Source organism: Gymnoscopelus braueri, assembly GCF_963280865.1.
Source record: "Gymnoscopelus braueri genome assembly, chromosome: 19".
In the NCBI taxonomy this organism is placed as follows: Eukaryota; Metazoa; Chordata; class Actinopteri; order Myctophiformes; family Myctophidae; genus Gymnoscopelus; species Gymnoscopelus braueri.
Genome location: NC_137621.1, coordinates 34,773,993 through 34,795,251, shown reverse-complemented (window position 1 = coordinate 34,795,251; position 21,259 = coordinate 34,773,993). Strand labels below are relative to the sequence as shown.

Here is a 21,259-nt window from a genome sequence, read left to right as displayed (position 1 = left end):
CAGCTGTTCTGCTGTCTGATCCAATTCTGTGTGACAGCAGCTGGAAGCTTTTCAATGTTGTATTGGTCTGTCCTTCATGCTGCCACTCACACAGGCCTTTTCCTTTCATATATACACTTTTGGCAATCACAAATAACCCAACCACTTAAAGCCTGCACACATTGTCGCCAGAAACAGACGATCTACAAGCTCACAATGGGTCCTATCTGCAATTTTTGCCGAATGTTTGCCTATTTTCACAGAATGTTGGCCTATTATGAAATGCTCAGAATAAGGACGCTAGGGTTGAAGTGGCTAACAATAGTGCTGAATAAATACAAATGATGGATCTTCCAGCTCCAGGTGTGTAGCCTACTGTTCATTTGTTATAAGTCTTATGTATTATGTACAGTATGTCATTGTGATGCCACTGCTGTAGTAATGGTCATTGTGAACTATCATTGTGATGTCACTGTTCTAGTAATTTAAACGAGTGAAGGGTCGCACTCAGTGGCAAGAGTGAGTATTCTTTTATCTATCCATGTCTTTACAAGAGAGAACAAACGTTTCGGCTATCCAGCCTTCGTCAGTGTGTAGAATTGGAGGTATGTTCTTCCTTCTAGTAATAAACATTGTGATGTCATTGCTTTAGTAATGTTCATTGTCAATGTCATTGTTGTAGTAACTGTCATTGAGATATCCCTGTTGTAACTGTCACTGTGATATCACTGTTGTAGTAACTGTCATTGTGGATGTCATTGTTGGGTACCGGCCTACTTGGGAACGATGCAAATAGGGAATGTATGCGCCACCATGTTATGCGATACCCGTTATACCCATTGTCAGAGTACCCGTTGTAACTCTGACCCTTTTGTGCCCATATGGAAAAGTCCTTGTGGTAAACATCTGTGGAGAATATGTGGAGAATGTCTGAAGACAGAGTGCAAACTGACTGTGAAAAGTGGACTGACTAACTAATCAAATGGCAGGTGTGGGGAATTTGACAGGTGTGGGGAACCGCCAGAGCCTGATGCCGGGCACAGCACTGCGACGCACGCGTGTGCCGTCGGTTGGTCGAACGGTTCTCGAGATACGTGAATTACAGACGTACAGAGATTCCCTGCATTTATTGTAAGACTAGACCCGTGCCTGTCAGGCACCGGTCTACTTGGGTACGATGCAAGTTGGGAACAATGAAAATAGGGAATGCATGCCCCACCCTTTTATGCAATACCCGTTATACCCGTCAGAGTACCCGCTGTAACCGTCCGTCAGTCCTTGTCCCTTTTATGGCCATATATGGAGATCCATATATGGGCATATGGTGAGGGGGGAAGGGGGAGAGGGGAGGGCAGTCCTTGAGCAGTGGTAAACGTCTGTGGAGAATGTGTGGAGAATTTGTGGAGAGTGCAAACTGACTGTGGAAAGTGGACTGACTAAGTAATCAAATGGCTGGTGTCGGGAATTCGACAGGTGTGGTGTCACTCACTCAGGCAGATGTTGTCATGGAAGAACGTCAGGAAGTCGTTGCACTGCTCCCGGTGGTTGCCACTAGCGGTGCAGGAGCACCAGGGTCCCACATTGGATGTAGAGTTGTCTAGGTAGTTAGGAGTTATTGTACTTCCTGGAGGACAGGAGGAAAAAGAGAAGGTTAGAGAGGGAGAGAGAGACAGCTAAAATCTATAACTAAATAGACACAAAGTCGGGTGCTTGAGGAGAGGAGAAAGAAATGGAGAGAGAGAATCAGAGACAAAAAGAAAGAGACACAAAGAAGGAAAGAAACAGAAGCACTGAGGAAAACAGACACAGACAGACAGGGAAACAAAGAGCACACAAGAGGGGGACAGGCACACAAAACGAGGTGACCACAGCAGCTGGTTGCTTTTGCGTGGATGCTTTCACAATGCCCTCTTACTGACCTCTCAATCCCATTGGAAATCAGTATGGCAAAAGATCAAACCCCCAAACACATTGTCACCTTATATGTCACACATAAAAACCGCAGTGTAAAACTGTAGCACTTATCTGGGTATTTGTCCTGTATTTTATACTCTCACATTATTTTCTGACTCACGGATCCACTTGACGAGCTTTGATAAGTGCAGCTGGCCCCAGGGCAAAGTTCGTAAGCGGTCGATAGACACTCCTCAGATTTACTAATTTCTATTATGCCCACAGCTTTTTTCCCCTTTTTTGACGAAAGGAAATGATTTGGCAGCCATTCTTTGGTAATGGTAATACAGCTTTGTAGCTTGTATTTCTTTAAGGAGGTTGGTGGGAAATAAAATTGCTGCAATTGCTGCAGTGCATACACAAAAGTTTCAGTTTTACCTCCTTCGATTTTTCTGGGTCTCAGAGCTCTAAACAACAAAACCCTCCTGAGTTTCACTTATAGTCGAGCTGTCTGCAAAGGCCAATCACTTCTCTATCACGCATTCCTCTCGTTCATTCTCTCTCATCTTTTTCCCCCTCATCTGTCTTCTTCACTCACTCTCACTCACCCAAATAACCTTGTTGTTTTCGGGGTTGTTTTTGGCCAAGAGTTCTTATCAACCTTTTGTGCACAATGCAATCTTTTATTTCATTGTTTTTCTCTTTTACAACTACAATGAGCCAGCGTTTGCTAAGCGGCTCGCTCTCGCCAGTCTCAGCCGCGTGTGTCAGGGATAATTCATCCCAAAACAGCAGTCGATGCTTGTAATTGTGCTGCTTATAATGCCTACTAGTTGGATGAGCGCCCTGCCGCTGACTCCATCGATCATCGAGCTGCACTACCAGTGACAATCCTTGATTCATTCTTTTCATGGCTGTTTGGTGCTCCCGTTTTATGCCACCTTCCCCTCACTCTCTGAAGCCCTTATTGTTCCCATCACCTCCAGGCGATGGGTAGTTGGGTGTGGTGTGTGGCTCGCACAAAATATACAATTTAAATGTGATTTTTTTTACAGAAACTTCACAAACTTCTGCTGGCCACAGGCCAGCGAGGCCACACACCAACAGCCTGGCGTTCTGAATCACAACTCAGTTCTCACTTCATTCCCCCCGTCTTTCCTCATCAACGCACAATGTGAAACGCCTAAAAATAAAAAAATAAAACCAACAAAACAAGATTTTGAGATAGACAGCGGGGAAGCCACGAGGGAGATCTCCTTGGCAGTATTACATTCCAAGCCAGCAGGGTGAATACAACCCCCCACCCACCCCACCACCAATCAAACACCACTGAGAGAGATTCACTCCTTACCTATCAGTCCAGTGTATGCGAGGAGACATGCACCGTAGTTGTCTTGCTTGCAGCCGCTGGCAGCCTTCTCAGAGGGCTGGCAGTCGTACTGGAACTGAGCCCAGCGGGACCTGTGGGAGTGATAACATGCCATCCATCATTTACTCGCGCTTGGCCAACGCTGAGAGCCAAGTGCGTGTGCCACCAAGCACCAAGCGATTCCCACTCCTCGAGTGGGTTTGCGTGCGTAACCCACCCACCCCAGCTACCCAGATTTGCTTCCTCTCCACACTGTCGGTGCATCACTGAACTCCACTCATCGCTCTTTCTCCCCTCTCCCTCCCTCCACACACACACACACACGCACACGCACACGCACACGCACACGCACACGCACACGCACACACACACACACGCGTATGTTCACTTCCCAGGTGTACCCCATGCAGTCAGTCATTTACTGGAAGGCTGCCAGGCTGTAAAGGCTGTAATGAGGGGCAAAGACAGGGGGGCTTCAGCTCCGCCATTATGAGCTCCGGTGTGCTGCTGGCTTCTGGCAGAGGGCCTCCAGATTAGGCAAATGAATTGGCTGGATAATGGAATACCCCCATCCACCCATGTCAGCCCCCCTCATCCCCACCCTACCACAGTACCTACCCACCCCAACTTTTGTGAGGGTGGGCTATCAGCTGGCAGCCCACCCTCTGTCCCTCATCATGAGAGACTACTGCAGGCTACCGTATTATATGAACATGGCATGATCTTCATCATCCGCACCCTGGCTGTTACAACTGGCATTTGCTAACGGGAGATTGGTTCAGGATGCTACCATCTCCACATCATCTCAACATCTCTTACTTCATTGGTGTGTGTGTGTGTGTGTGTGTGTGTGTGTGTGTGTGTGTGTGTGTGTGTGTGTGTGTGTGTGTGTGTGTGTGTGTGTGTGTGTGTGTGTGTGTGTGTGTGGGGGGGGGTGTGTGTGTAAAAGTATCGTGAATGGGCAGCAACAGCCACAGCGAGGCCACAGCAGGGAGCAGGGAGAGGAGAGAAGAGGAGGAATGACGTGTGATCAATAGCTCTGACAGTGAGGCTCTGTGTCTCCCTGACATTTAAGGTGGGACTAGATTAGACGCCGGCAACCATTCACTGTCAAGAGAGACAAGGCCTGGTGGGCTGGAGGCCTTTAGATGATCACAGCAGAAGCTTTTCTTAACTAAGCATATTTACACCTGGCAATATGGAATTATTTAAATCTTAAGGCAACAATAGCACACTGAATTGTATTGAAATGATTGAATAATTGAAAAAATAAATCCACTTATGTTGTGTGTGTGTGTGTGTACACACACACACACACACACACACACACACACACACACACACACACACACACACACACTTCTGCCACTATAGAATGTAATGCCCAAATGCATGCTGGGAATCCTAATTCGTTTTAAAGACTCGGAAGAAATTGTGGTTGTTGCTGAGGTTGAATTTAAATGAAACAAAACCTGCTTTCCTGTATCAATAAATAGCCTTGTTGCCACATTCAGATAAAATGAAAAACTTTCGTTATCTTAAAGGTGACCAGGGGAGGCCAGATTTGGCCAAATTGTGCAATGCTAATGATGCGGCTTTGGCTGCAAATCAACAAATAGTTTGAATGCAGTTTGGCAGGGAAGTGAGGCATGCATCCCAGGTGATAACGACCATGAACCTCTTACACATCAATGCGTTTTGCCTCAAGGTGCCACAAAAAAAAAAGAAAAGAAAGAAAAGAAAATGTGGTTTAACAATACTGTCTTGCCAAATCAGGCTGTGAATGAACATGGCAAACACAGCAGGCCCTCATTGTGAGATTCTAAATAAAATTCCACTAATTATCCCCAGGGAAATTAATTTCACACATCACACACAATAGTGGATAAATTGGAATATATCAGCTAGTGAGCATGGATAAATCTAATGGCAATTAAAAGAATGAAAGGATGGATGGATGGATGGATGGATGGATGGATGGATGGATGGATGGATGGATGGATGGGTGGGTGGATGGATGGATGGATGGACGGTACAGACATACTCAGCAGTAGTAACTTGGTTTAGCCATTTTAACAGCATTTACAATGTGCTCCACACCCACATACAAGCATCACAATGAAAGAGAAAGGGCATGTAAAACAGACGTATGATCAGTACACACCATCACAAACCCCTCCCCTCCTACCTGCAAACATAGTCAGCCCTGCAGACGCGGAGTTGAGCCAGGCAGTTGGGCTTCTCTTTCTCCTCGTACGAGCAGACTGGCACGATGGTCTGCCTGCGTCGCTCGGAGCACGCTGTATCCGTGCACGGGCAGAACAGCAGCTCGTGGGTGTAGTCCGGTGGCACGCGGTCGAAGAACTTCCTCAGGGCCTTGTTGCACTTGGGCCGGTTGCACGGCCCTGAGCGTGCCGAGGGCTGGATGCACGACGACACGTACTCCGTCCGAAGCTTCTGACACGTCTCGTCAATGTTGCACGCCTTGGCTGCGTCCAGGCAGCGGTTGACAGTGGTTACTTCCGACTCTGGTAAAAATGGAACAATGGGAGATATTTACTAAATGAATAATTGTATTGTGACACTATATGGTGCCAGCAGAACAACCCCATTCTCAATGTCAACAAGACCAAGGAGCTGGTCGTGGACTTCAGGAGGAGGAGAGAGCCTGCCCAACATTTACAACGCCTCTACTGCCTCTGTCACCTGGATACATTTAGGGTGAGCCCCCGCATACTCAGGTTGTTTTACGACAGCGCCATCGAGAGCACCACCGCCTGGTATGGGAACTGCACTGCCCTCGACCGCAAAGCACTACAGAGGGTGGTACTGACAGCCCAGTGCATCGTAAGAGGTGAGCTGACCTTCCTCCAGGGAATAAAGGCCCATGCTAAACTGCTTCAGTCGCCTGAGGAAATAAAGACATTGTTGGGCACTCTATGCTGGGCACTAACACTATCACTTATGTACAGTACTTACAGTTGATCATACACAAGAGGTGGAGATTTATTACCCTCTGCTTTATATTGCTACGCTTTTATGTAACCATGCCACTTTAATCATGCACATGAAACCATGATTATATACCTGCTCAGCTGCTACTTGATGTGATTATAACTGATGCTCTGTTATTAATTTATTTAGCCATGTCACTTTAATCATGGACATGAAACTGACTTTGTAACTGCTGCTATTTTTACAAGCTGGATATTTCCCACCTGCACAAGAAGCATTTCTGCCTTTTGTAGGCCTATTTATCCATTGCCATTTATTTTATATCATGCACCTCATGTACTGTATACTGGAATTTTCATTATTTTGATTTGACTGTGCCTTCCTCTTATTTTATTGTCTCCGCCAGGCCGAAGGCATGGTGGAGAGTATGTTTTACCCTCTGTCCGTCCGTGTGTGTGTGTGTGTGTCCGTCTGAGAACACCTAACATTGGTCAAGTTTCACGTGACATCACAATATGTAATATAAATAGGTAAGACAGGATTAATCAGGAACAGTACTTTCTTTTACCACCTCGCCTGGTGGAGACCTGTGCTCCGAGGAGCACATTTTCTAGTTTGCTCTGTGTTCTTTTACTCTCTATTCTCTTTCCCTATTCAACCTCTTCCTGAAACTGTAAATATTGAGAGATTGCACTAAAATAATTTCACCCCCTGTAATTATATGATAATATGAAAAAGGTGATTGAAAGGTGATTCTGATTTTGAGGTAGATGGTACTAAAGTGGGAGCCAAAACTCAACTCAACTTTGTCACATCACAGATTTAGAGACACCAAAAAGTTATGAAATTATTACTCACTACTAGACCATACACGTGGGGGGATATGCGCACATGATCTGGCAACCCGGGAGCCAGCGAACACAAAAACGCTAATAAACAGCTGAGATTTCGTGTAATCTGAAAACAGTTAGGTGCACATGGTAAGGGTCAATGGCTGTGTGCAAATTCAGATCAATTGCTCCAGCCACTGAGGAGAACCGGGCAGAACAATTTTGGCCTCACCACCACGACACCATGCACCCACGCACTACAGAGGTTTGTCAAATTATAGGAGGATATAAAGCTCCATCATTGCAGTTTGAAGAAAGGTGGAAAGAGATAGAGAAAGAAACAGAAAAACAGGTCAGCTATCAATATATGGGCAGTGCATGACACTGTACACTACAGTATACATAAGGTATATGGTTAAAATAGCAGCAGATGTAACAGCAGATATGTATGTAAGGTGCATGGTTTATTGGACGACTTCATCCATTTTCAACCTATCTTCATATAATAGGTCCTCACTAATGCTCATGATAATATGGCACTATTTTTGTCTACTCAGTCTGTCTCTCAGAGAAGGGCTGTGGACAGTTCAGAAACCCGCCTACCAGTGACATCATCGATGGGGAATCCAAGCTAATAGAAACGGCAGACTTTCTATTCCTGGAAAGTTAGCATGATATAATGGAAGCCGTTGTTCCCCCCTTATATATATATTTTTTTTAATCTTAAAAAAAAAAAAAAAAGCCAAACCATGATGTCACTGGTAGGCAGGTTTCTGAGTGTCCACAGCCCTCCTGTGAGACAGAGTAGGAAAAAATCGCACCATTTTATCAGGAGCATTAGTGAGGACCTATTATATGAAGATAGGTTGAAAATGGGTGAAGTCGTCCTTTAGGTAAAATATCAGTAAAACGAGGCCATTTAAAAGCAGCAGATAAAATAACTGTATAGAGTATACAGTACAGTCATACAGTCATTTACATTATAGACAGAAATATGATCCTGTGTGTGGTGGCCTGTGTCGTCAGGACAGCGTGGGGACAGTTGGGCTCGGTGGGTTCAGCAATTGTTGAGCCCAACTGTTCCAGTCTAACACACACAAGTCACAATATCATCAATCAACCCTTTGGCATAATATATCATAGCAAAGAGAGCACAAAACATGGGTATTATTATTGTGTAAAAGTTCAATGAACATTATGGCAGCTCTTGTCAAAATGTTGGCAACGCTGAAATAAAACACAGCAGAAGAGAAACCTGAGTGTGTGGCTTTCTCATTTTTTCATATCTACTCTCGGCTAGTCTACACCTCTTCAAATTTGGGTGTGTGCCATTCTGCAGCAAAGTTCAAGGAAGAAACATAATGATCTCTATGATAGTGTAAGCACAGCGCCAGGACAGCTGCACTGGAGTCATCCTTCTGACCCCCCGTGTTACCTTAATTAGGATACAGAGATCCACTAATCAGTCCCCTTCAGCTTCTATAAGTAAGTCAGATGTCAAAGAGGTCCTGACATCCAGATTCACAGACTAGTAAATCTACGCGACTAGTGCTTTATCATAATGTGTGTAAATGCCCCCTGGGTTCATATACACGCAGACACAACAGTAACTGAGCTGGTACCTAATTATACTAACACGTGTAAAACTTTGACCATACATGTCACAAGATATGACCTGAATTATGAACCACATACAACCATACAACAACCCTCCTTATTAAGATTGTTCCACGCATATTAACCACTTTACCCTTTTAGTCATACCATACAACGACTAGCGAAAATGAAATAAATCTTGACATTTTTTTTTATATTTCCGCCTAATAATATGCCCAAAATAGGGACACCAAGTGGAAAGTGGTTAATCTCAGGTACAGGGTCTTTATGAATATACAACACATCATTGCATACATGCATGTATTATAAGAGTGAATAGAGCACATAAGAGTATACTAGTAACTAGGAGAGTAAAGCTCTATTAATGATGACATAAAGTATAGTATACTAGTTATCTGTTGGGTCCAGAATCTTAAAACCCTTGTTTGTTTTGATTGCACTTGTATAATGCATTTGGTTACATTCTACTTTGGCAATGTTTGGACTGTGTAGGCCATGCCCTTTTTATTTAACTGAACTTAGCTGACATTTTATGAATTTTCAAAACATGCATTGTGCACAATGGGGGATTCAGCCTACAACTACAAGTATTGTTGGGGTTCCCCTATTATGTGCATGCATGTTGATGTGTGCAAATGTCCAAATTAAATTAAATTAAATTCAATCAAAACTTTCACATTTTCTTCTCGTGTTCTATAAAAGATTTGTTTGTGCAGTTGGCAGGAGATCCAGAGTTGTTCAGTTCCTGGGAGACATCTGCACAGCAAGGGGCACACGTGTCTTTTTGTACCTTGGTTTGTTTGAAGAGGTTCTGGAGAGACAGCATCTAAACAATTTGGCTGAAGATAAATGTTTTTGTCATTTTGTGATAACCAGTTGAGAGCAACAGGATGGTTGGATTTTGAATTCATGTTGTATTCAGAGCTGCGTATTGGATACAATAGAGTGGGCAGTCAACTCCTCTTTATGTTAATTTTTTCCTTATGTAGGTTTGTGTGGTTATGTCTGCTTTTTGATTCTAAAAGGAACTTTCATTTGCATTCTACCCAACGTTGTACATTGGTATTGTTGCCAGCACCACAAATGTACCATCACGATAAAGTTTGTATTGTCTGTGTGTGACATTTATAATGAGATTTCACTAGTGCAGGTGCAGAACAGCAATTATTCAGTTCAACCTCAAATGAACCAATTGTCGTTTAAATACACAGCTTATTTATTTAGTCACAAAGTGTCAGCTAATGTATGTTTAAGGGGAACCAGTGAATTTCAGAAGGTTATGTATTATTCTTATACCCTATGGCTTGGTTTGAATTAGGGACTGTCATACTGTGCCCTAATTTGTGATGTTACACAAAAGTAAACGCACACAGAAAAAGAGAGGTGGAATTTTTTCATCCTCGCTCTGTGGTTTGAGTGAACCAAATCCCAGGCAATGTTTAGCAAATGATACCAATGGCCTAATTGGAGTCACTATTGAATACTGACTGCTCTCTCTTTCTCTCCCATCTCTGTCCCTGGACTTAAAAGATGCAGTACTGTAATACATCTACAGAAAAAGATAGATGTTCTTTCTCTCTATGTTTTGGAAGTAGAGACTAAACCAAAAGTATGATTATATGCAAAGGGCCCCAATGTAATGAATAGAACATGAATGAGGGGTAAATGTTGAATGAGTCAAACCTCTGAATGTGTTTCAGCCTAAGCCTAATGTGTGAATATTTAATTAGGCTGGTTTCATGTGGAGCAAGAGTGCTGGAAAAAGAACAGGGGTCTGTGTCCCTTAACTCACAACAAGAGCGGTACCAACTGCCTTAACAATCCCTCCCTCCAACTTTCTCTCCATCTGCCATTCATTCAGTCCATTGATATAGCCATCTCTCTTTACACATCTATCTATCTATCTATCTATCTATCTACTGTATCTATCTATCTATCTATGCTCTCCATCCATCCATCCATCCGTCAATCCAGCTGTCATTTCCTCTCTACACATCCATCCATCCGTCAATCTAACTTTGAGACCGCCGTCTTTCTTTCTTTTTATTAGCCATTCCTTCATTCTACCTACCTTCTCAATCACTCCCCCATCATCACCCCTTTATTTGTTCGTCCTTTGCTCCAGGCAGATTATTAATAGGAACTACTTATTTACAATAACAGCCTGGCAGAAGGCATTAAAGAGGCACTAAAAGCCCCACTAGCGGCCCTGCTGCTCCGTATGCTTCAAACCCACCAGGCAAGCATAAGCGCATGGACGCTGATTTCTTTCCCACTCCATGTTAATGAATGCAGCCGTTCTCACTGGCCTCTCATGGTGCACGTGAAAAAATGTCTCATTCTCATTGAAATGCATTGAACAGATGTCCCACTGTGGCCGGGTTTGGCGAGAACAGTCGCTCGCAAACCTGCGCGCACAATGAAGGCGCATGAGCGGCGCTTTTTTGTTGGGTTTCCAGTGTTACATTCAACCAGACATTTTGGATGAAGGGTGGTGCTAGATGAAAGGCCATTGGGACACAACAAACATTAGGGGTCATCCTGCAATCTGTTTATTATGTTGGTTTTCCATTGGGAAAAAGTAGTATTGTACCTACTACTGTACTTTTTTGTATCACCTCCATCAAGGTACCTGGTGAGCTGAGGTGATACCAAAAAGTGATGTTAAAACACTGCAGACTATACTGATTGGTCAGAGACAAGTTGATAATTTGGCCTGAGGCTGGCGCTAGAGGAAAGGTCAGGGGGTCACTATGGTTAGGGAGGCTTCTAGGAAGCATGAATGCACTCAGCAAGTTTCATGACAAACCAACCATTTTGAGAGATCTCGCTTGAAAGTAGAAATTGCCTAAGGGAGGCACTAGAGGAAAGGCCATAGGGTCACAAACGTCAGTAGGTCATCCTCTGGGGAGCATGAACGTGTACAGCAATTTCCATGGCATTCCAGCCAGTAGTTTTCAAGATATCTTGTTTGGGACCAAAGTGGTGGACGGACGGGATGGACTATGGACTGTCATCGCCAACCTCAGAGCCTAACTAGCGGTGCTAAATGCAAATAAAAACAGAACCATTAACAGCTATAATTTCTCTCCGTCTTCGCTTTCATTACATCCCCACTCTGCTCTCACTCCTTCATCCATCCCTCTCTCCCTACTTTCCCTCCTCTTGGCTCTGAATCTGTCCATTTCCCCCTCCTGTAAGGAGCCATCTCTCTGCAGAGGGTCAGGCAAGCCTACTTCCTCTTTCATTTTATGCCACATTATCTTCCAATTGATCATTATGCTCATGTTCTATTTATTTCTTTACTTATTTATTTAGTGAGACCTCCCAATCAATATGACCATGGTGATGAACCTACATGCTCTTGGCAGACAGCAGACCCTCATTAGTTTGTAAAATGCCTGTTCTTGGGTCTCTCCCTTCAGTGTGTGTGTGTGTGTGTGTGTGTGTGTGTGTGTGTGTGTGTGTGTGTGTGTGTGTGTGTGTGTGTGTGTGTGTGTGTGTGTGTGTGTGTGTGTGTGTGTGTGTGTGTGTGTGTGTGTGTGTGTGTGTGTGTGTGTGTGTGTGCATGCGTGGCTCTGCTTGCGCCGAGCTGTCACATAAAATATGAATGGGAGCGGAATGCAAGCTAACAACCCATCGCAAAGCATAGGTTATTCCCAGCTTAGCTGCTTAGTGGGCGTGTGGTAGAGGAGGAGGATGGGTTGGCACAGAGGACGAGTGAGAGAGAGAGAGAGAGAGAGAGAGAGAGAGAGAGAGAGGGCTGATGCAATTGCCGGGATAGGATGACAAAATGCAATCCAGCCTCGGAGTGGCCCCAGGAGAAGAGAACGTGCAGATTATTCACCTGAAACCCTCTGTTGTGGGTTTTTTCCCCCATCCCCTCAAGTTTTATTTATTTAGGGAAGGTTTGCTGTGCATGAATTCTCATTTCAATGACTTACTCTTTCATGTTCATACAGTTGCACATTCGCAACTGCACGGTGGGGCAATCTGTCTTTTTTTTTGCTGTTGTTCACACAAGCGGATTCACCGGAGCGGTTGGTGGTTAAGTGACTTGCTCAAGGGCATCTGAACAACTGTTGTTGAGGGAGGGTAAGACCATCAACTCCTTATGCCCCCGGTATGGGGGATTCAAACTGGTGATATCTTGGTCACTAGCCCACCTCTCTAGGGAGACACCCCTAAATTCTTATTAAATGGCACACACTGAAATGTCACAACACACAAAGGGCCCTATTTTGTGTGTCTTAAGTGCCTGTTTCACTATTTTGGGCGGCCAAACAGCATAGGTCTTAAATTAAGTCATAAGACTTAAAAATAGGGCCCACAGCCTTCGAGTGCTTAGTTAGGAAAAATAATTACACAAATCCTGTACTGTAAATTTAACGCATGTCTTATGTTTACTAGGAGAAAGACCCCTGAAAATGGGCCTCGACATGATTCCTGCTTTCATCTTTGAAACGGGTAATTTTTCTAGTTGAAGGAGACATGCTGTTAAAAAAAGAAGGGAAAAAAAAAGAGGAAAACAACCATTAATCACATCTTTGTTGTTTTGGCAGCACACTTGTCAGGATGCATAGCGTGGACAACAACTTTGACCTCTCTATGCTTTCACTGTGTGAGGAATTTATGATTAGACCATAACAGTGAAGGTCCCACGCTGCAGTAATTCAACGCAACATCAGTCAGACCAGTGGTCATTTGAATACACAGCCTGTTTATGAAGTCACAAAGGGGTTATATATGAGAGTTTCCACAAGCCTCCACATATATTGCTATTGCCTTACAATGGCTTGGTTTGCATTATGTATTATTATCATAAAAAAAATCACACCCTGTGTGAAGTGGGTGGTGTCTTGCTAGCTAATCACAATACTGAATGGAGTCAACCAATCATGTACAAAAGATAAATACATTTATTGAAACACTCTTTATGATGGACGAAACCATAACTTGAAAAAAACCAATTTATGTTTTTTTTTCAAGTTATGGTTGCTTATATAGGGCTATGCACATGTGTCATGTGACACTGGCCAATCACAGTCCTGAATAGATTGTGATTGGCCAATCACAGCGCAGGATAATTGTACAAATTTCCAAACCTCACTTTCAGGGCCGGTTTCACTGCCCAAGATATTTGTACATTTTTCCAAATCTCACTTATAGGGGCGGTTTCACCGCCCAAAAATCACACCCTGTGTGAAGTGGGCGGTGTCTTGCTAGCTAATCACAATACTGAATGGAGTCAACCAATCATGTACAAAAGATAAATACATTTATTGAAACACTCTTTATGATGGACGAAAACTTAAGAAAAACAAATTTATGGTTTTTCTTAAGTTATGGTTTCTTATATAGGGCTATGCACATGTGTCATGTGACACTGGCCAATCACAGTCCTGAATAGATTGTGATTGGCCAATCACGGTGCAGGGTTAGGCGGGGTAACTTTTTGGCCAATCACAGCGCAGGATAATTGTACAAATTTCCAAACCTCACTTATAGGGGCGGTTTCACCGCCCAAAAAAGACAAATTACCCCAAAGAGCCAGTGGTTTTGTGGTAACAAGGTTGATGATATCACATAGTGTCTGTTGATTTTAACACAACACTTCCACAAGTGCAGGGACAGAATAGCATTACTTGACCTTTTGAATTGGATCCTATCAGTGTTCATTCTCTCTACCTATTCATTCATCCATCCATCCATCACTCCCTCGCTCCAACCCTTCCTCATCATATTTTCATCAACTTGTAAACCGAGAGAGTTTTCAGCCACCCTGCCCTAACTCTGGAAGTTGCACGAACAAACAGTGCAACTCCACAGAGAATGACTGGGTCAGGAGAGAGAGGCGGCACAGAAGCTGTGGCAGCATACAGGAGGATTTTCTGAGCATCATAAATCATGCATGCTACAGCTTCTTGTTAGGGGCCCAAAGCACTACTATATGTAGCTCTTTTGGATGTCAAAATTCAGACCAGCGTTGTACAGATGTACCCATTGTACAAGTACCCTCTTTTTTACAAGGCATTTGTTGAACTACTGCAGCAGCTTTGCTCCAACCACAAGTGTAACGTGGTGAATTCAAGTACTATTCCCTCCGTTTTCACACTGCTAGCAGGTACTGTACAGAGAATGGTCTCATTGGTTACTACTGGATACGGTTCAAGACAGAATTATCCGCAGAGCCAAATTGTAGGATTAATGCTGTGTCACTGAGAACCACTAGTCTGTCAACTCAAGTGTGTCAGAGCTACTTTATTCAAACATTCAGCTTGAATCCAGACAATGCAAATCTGTGCTGTCGGGTAGAAACCATCTATGTCCAAAATATGAACTTTTCAGGAAATGAAAAAAATAAAAACAGGTTTTTAGAACAACACAATACTGCCTCATCAAAGTTGGTATGGTGACTTTATACATTGTCAGATACTTGAATGTGTCCTTATATTATCATCACTTTACCCAAATACAGCTCAAGTGGAAATAGGAGGTTTTTGACCATTAATGTGGAGATAGGTTTTTTTTTTTCGTCTGACTTCGTCATTCTAATCAATGATGGAAAAACTGCCATCTCCAAAGTTGGAGTTAGGTGGTTTGACGGACAGTTTTGAGGATCCAATGGAGTTAGGAGGTTTAGTCAAAAGCACTTTTTAATACTTTTCATTGGTTCAATATTTGTAAATCCCACACATTGCCGTAAAGGGTGTTCAATAGCACTGATTTAGAATTCTTTCTTTTTTTAAATGGAGCTAGTTTCTGCCCGACAGCGACAAAATGTTTTGAGTAAATACATCCTGTCATTATGTATGTAAGCTGTTTCCACAAAACAAATGCAAGTTGTGCCAAATGTTGAATGGATGAATTGAGTTTTACACCGATATGAATGCATGCCAGAGGACTTAGTATTACATGTTTTACTGATCATGGCAGTAGTTGTCCAGTGTACCACACATAATGGATGTAGATATTCCAGTGTCTTAAAAAATGTCTCTTTTTTTTCTCACACAAAACTGGTGTTAATTACCTTTCAACAAATGGTGTATTGTACCCGTTTCTGTGTGCATTGGTGCAGGTGAACATTTCAAGAGAAAAAAGCCCACATTAACACGTTATTTTAAAATTGCCTTATTCCTGTGAGCTTTTGATTAGATTTAGATTTTCTTTACACCCTTGCAACTGCATTACATTACGTGTTGATCAAATATGTGATTTTCATCACTTACACAGTACAATACACAGTACAATCACATTACTTTCCCAGAAGTGAACACACTATAAAGCCTGAGTGATGCCATGCGTATAACTATACTGAGTTATACGCATCGCAGCGTACAATGTGAGCTTGTTGTGAGCTTGTAGATCGGCTATTTTCGATGCGTAACACTGGTGTGCAACCAAGTATAAGACAAGCATAAGCGTTGCCTAGCTCTTAAAATTGACTTTTCATATGTGTGAACTGTTGGCAAATAGTGACTGGCAAGCCCCAGGGCATGAGAAAAACATCTGAATTATTAAGATGTTTGGATGGGTGGTATCCCTCCTTCAAGCTGTCATTTCCATCTCCATGATGCTGCATTGTTTGCACGTGCATGTCAGGATGGCTATCATTATAGTTTATGTCATGCACCAACGCCTTCTTTCCTAATCACAGTCATCATTTACGTTTGCACACAGCATCCCATCTCATCTATTGCGTATTCGGAGAGATAATTGCCACTGGGACAAAAACAACTACTTAGTTGACTTGTCCTCGCTGAACAAAAAAAACAAACAAATAATCCACAAACAAAACAAACAAGCCAAAAAAGCCCTGTGCCTTGCTGTTTTAAAGAGCTTCAACGGGAGAAATTTATTTTTGTTTTGAGTAAACAACTCCTCTCTCTCTCGCTCTCCCTCTCCCCCCTTCTCTCCATCTATCCCTTACTCTTTCTGTCTCCCTCTTTCTCTCTGACCCTCTCCAGTACTGTATGTCTTTCTCTACCCCCCCCCCTCTCTCTCTCTCTCCCACCTGTTCTCCCTCTTCCACCTCTCTCAGGCTTCCAGGTGCTTTAAAGTAAATAGGTAATTAATCCATGCCTTGGGGGCTAACAGCGCCACATAGCAGCCCCCAGGCTCATCCACAGGCTTACAGGCAAGACAGAAGCAAGAAGGGTGCTGCTCATCAAACACTTTCTAAATCCACTTCTCAAACCCACCGTCTCCTGTGTGTGAACCCGTCTCCTGACTGAGTCGCTCCTCCACCTGTACCCAGAAAAACTTCTTGGGCTGGTGCTGAATTTGAAAGCGCATTGCAGTGACTCCAGTTTGTACTGACACTTTACAGTAAACTGAGATGCTTCGTTGAACGATTTGTACTATTTTGAAAAGTGTGTGTGTGTGGTCCATACTGAAAATTAAAGAAAGTAATGAGATGAAAATTAGAATAAAATAAAAAATAATGGAAGGCAATGGGAGTCTGACACTGATCTGAATGTTGGTGAAAGCTAAATACAGACTTCCAAGAGGATACAAGGATACAAATGTAATCAGACGACCCTGATACAGTATTTTGGCTGAGCAGTCTCCTTCCCTGGTAACACTATGGAGGTGGCCCCTTATCTGCCTTGTTTATGATCTCAACACTCAATTCAGACATAATCATAACAATGTGTAATACACTTATAATTAACTAATTCACAATACAGTCATAATAGTTCAAAATCATGGAATAATCAAACAGGAGTTCTGTTCCATTTCTGCAACCATGAAATATGGACACAGGAAAGAAATCGCGCCGACCATTATGTAAAAACACATCCTCACAATTATTTTGTCAATACAAAGGTCAAGATTATTTAACATGAATACTCACTAACTTCATGCATGTATTGGACTTAAAACAAAAACGTCTTTTTAACAGTATATATGTTAAACTGTCCTGATATGTAGCGCTGCCTGTCATAACAAGACTAGCAAATGAACTGTGTGTAAATAACTGCTCGGGCGAGGAGAGGAATAACTAATGTACGGTAGAAGCATGCACACACGCACACACAGCAGTCGCCGCCTCCAGCAGTCACAGCCTCCATACGCATGCAAAAACACAGAAGAAATACTAGATGATGGTCTGTTTGATGATGACTGTTTGAACAATCCTAAAATATAAATATGAAGTGCATCAGAGCATTGAGGGCGCAGCTAGAGAAGCTACTGTTATGCAGTCCGCCCACTATGCCATTTGATTATCCAATTTCCTTCTCTCTTAATAAAGCAGTTGCTTCTCTACTTTGCAATATGAACTTCTCCTCCTCCATGTTTAAATCATAATCACTGTATTCCAATAGCGTGTGGACATAGTCATGTCATGTGAGGGTAGTCTGGACTTAATGTCTTTTAACCCATTGAGACCTGAAGCCGATTCTACATGTCTCCTAAATCTCAACAGTATTCTGAAAAACGTATGTTTCTATATCAGTGGTGCTCAATCTTTTTCGTGTCAAGGACCCCCAAAATTATATGTTTTTGGCCGCGGACCCCCATCAAAATATTTTGTTCCAGGGACCCCCAGAAGCAAAGATTTGAGTTAAAAATGTTCGCTTTAGAAATATATATATTCAAAGATTTGCACACATTTTCACGATTTTTCAAAAATAGCAGATCTACAAGCTCGTAGCGCGGCACTCGGTGCCGCGCTATGAGCTTGTATATCTGCTATTTTTGAATAGCCCAAAGTGTAAAATAATGCTTTTTAGCTCAAATCTAAAAATGACACAGTTCCAGGTCTTAATGGGTTAACCACTTTCACCCTGACATCCCTATTTTGGGCATGTCAGGCACAGTTTTTTCCAAATATTTTCAAATAATAATAATTAATAATGATAAAAATGTGCAGATCCACCAACTCAACTATTAAGTGGTTAAGTGGTTAATCACATTTTCTCACTAATGAACAGAGTGAGATGGGCTTTTGGGGAGGGGAGAAAGTGTACCACTGTAAAGGAAAGGGGTTTATAACAAAAGACCATGAGATCATCATTGCGGCTCAATAATAATTTTATCTTGATTATCTTCTTTCCATAATCGTTGGAAGCCCAAGTCGTAACTGAATCGTAAATGTGATTAATTGCCTAGCCCTATAGGAAGAAGGCACAGGTGACATTAAATTCTTAGATAACTATAAATATAAGTGGATCCTGGGGCACTTGATCAATAAAAAAGATTTATGTAATTGCTACACTGTGGTATAATATACAGCCCCTTTGTGTTAACATTTTTTTTGGCTGAAATACCCTGACTTCACTACTTGAACTAGATACTAATCAGGTGGGGGACTGGATAACACAGTATGTAGTTTTGATTTGAATACTTTATTAAGAAAATTGTTAACAGCACAGGTAGTACAGTCAAAGGTTATGCTAAAAGCATAACACAAAATGCCCCAGGGACTTAATTGTTTCCATTGTGGTCTATTGTACTCAATTCATCAGTGCTTTCGGGCATAAACATTGTATCTCCGTATTTCAACTTTCTATGTTTTTTTGCAAATGAATGCCCTACTTCATCATACAAGAGAGTCACATAAAAGTAGTGAAAATAGCAGATCTGCAAGCTCACAACGCGTCGCTGGGCGACGCGTTGTGAGCTTGTTGATCGGCTATTTTTGCTATATTATTGTTTTTAACGGTTTTGGACATGCAGTATGTATTCTCGTCTGTTGTGGTCACATAGTGCTTGTTCACAGAAGGTTCACAGTTTGAACCACATCGAGGGCAAATTATTGAACAATAACAGCCAGGTGGTCAAATGACCAGTGACTACACCTGAATTTAACTTTTGTGATGCATTTCCAGCATACCTGGCTGGCACCTATGTATTTGTTTGCTTTACAAAATTGCATGATTTGATGACACATTTTTCTCTGTTTAAAGGACCACTTCACCCATTTTCAACCTATCTTCATATAAATGGTCCTCACTAATGCTCAGTATAACATGGTACCATTTTTGTCAATTCACTCTGTGTCTCAGAGAAGGGCTGTGGACAGTTCAGAAACCCGCCTACCAGTGACATCATTCGGTAGGCAGGTTGGTAATTTCATTATAATAATTTTTTACTTCTGTGAGAACAATGACTTTTATAGCATACAGGAATGGAAAGTCTGCAGTTTCTATTAGCTTAGACAAAAATGGTACCATCTTATAATTAGTGAGGACCAATTATGGACCAATATGAAGATAGGTTGAAAATGAAGTGGTCCTTAAATCAAAGTAACTACAGTAGGCCCCAGTGCAGAATCCCATTTGTAGCCATGACAACAAGGCATGCTCACCTGCAGCAATGGAGGCCAGGCGCACATAGTCCGATCCCCTCTCCTCTGGCTCATAGGGGTAGTTCTCTACTAGGTTGAGTCCTGTCAACAAAGATAAGATATTGATTTGAGTATTTAGACATACATTTTTCAGCTGTTTAATGTTTTCCAGTGCCCCTCTGTCACACAAATTGATTCCAGAGGCACAAAAGACCATTTTGACAAACAAGTTGGAGGAGATAATGCTTAAGTTATGTTTCATTGCACGACAGCGGCACGTGACAAAAACAGCAGACATACAAGCTCACAACGCGTCAGTCACATGCGCAACGTGATTATAAGTGGGCTGTTTTCATCGAGCGATGCCGTCGTGCGACAAAGTATGAATCAGGCTTAATCCTCCACCTCAAAGCCGTGCTCTCAGACACTGTCAGTCACTGTAGCTCACTTTCGCTTTTACTTTCACCTTCGACTTTGCAAGAATAGGATTGGTCCGCCTGGTTGTCGTGACATACAATTTCAAACCAGCACCATTCGTTGTTTGGTGAGAAATTAGGAGGAAATGCAGGAAGTGAAATTGGCTGGAAGGGGGATTTAGCATGACATCCCACACTTGTCTGTGGCCACAGTGTCACTTTTCTATGTAGGTGTTCACCTTGTGTTGTCACCTAGTACCTAGGTGATTTCACAACACAACATATAAGCAGGTCCTTAGTCTTGGGGGAAAAGCCAGTGGCTATGTGACTTTAGAAAAAAACTGCACACTCCCGCACACCGAGGCTGAAAATAAAGGAGAGGAAAGTGTGCGGGGGTATGCATTTTTTATTATTTTTTCTTATCTAAGGGGATTTGCTCCCAGCACCACACACATTTGTGAGAGTGTTGAGCTCTCCTTAGGTGCTATGCGACTCCCATCTTTAATACCAGGGATATTTTCCTAATGCTGAATGTTTGCTGCCTGATTGAACATTGTGAACAAGGAATCATGAATATATAAATATGTACAGAGTGTACAGTTCAATAGTTCTCAATGGGAACCCAGAGGGAATCCAGAATACTGCTCGTTTTCATTTTAGTTATCGGGGACTCAATTAGATCGAACTGGGACACTGGATGACTGAAAGGTTTTTGAGGGTAGAAATGACAACTCACAAAAGTCTGGTTGCCCGAGCCTAAAGAAGAAAAGCAAGTAGTATTGTCTATTACAGTGGTACAGTGGAGCTCGAAGTGGGGTTCGGGGACCCCCAGGGGTCCTTGAGGTGTTTCCAGGGGGTCCCCGGCAAAATGATTGATAGAAACCTAATGGACCCTTACAGGTCTGTA

At 42.6% G+C, this 21,259-nt stretch overlaps 1 protein-coding gene across 1 annotated transcript in view; it reads right to left on the bottom strand.

The window, feature by feature from the left end:
- The window catches only part of gfra4a (GDNF family receptor alpha 4a), a 169,735-nt gene that overhangs the window by 21,439 nt on the left and 127,037 nt on the right, over positions 1-21,259 (bottom strand). The window contains exons 3-6 of the mRNA XM_080414610.1: positions 19,958-20,038; positions 5,430-5,769; positions 3,224-3,333; positions 1,469-1,603 (exon numbers count right to left, since the gene is read on the bottom strand). Coding sequence (XP_080270736.1) covers positions 1,469-1,603; positions 3,224-3,333; positions 5,430-5,769; positions 19,958-20,038 — 666 coding nt within the window. The remainder of the gene's footprint in view (positions 1-1,468; positions 1,604-3,223; positions 3,334-5,429; positions 5,770-19,957; positions 20,039-21,259) is intronic.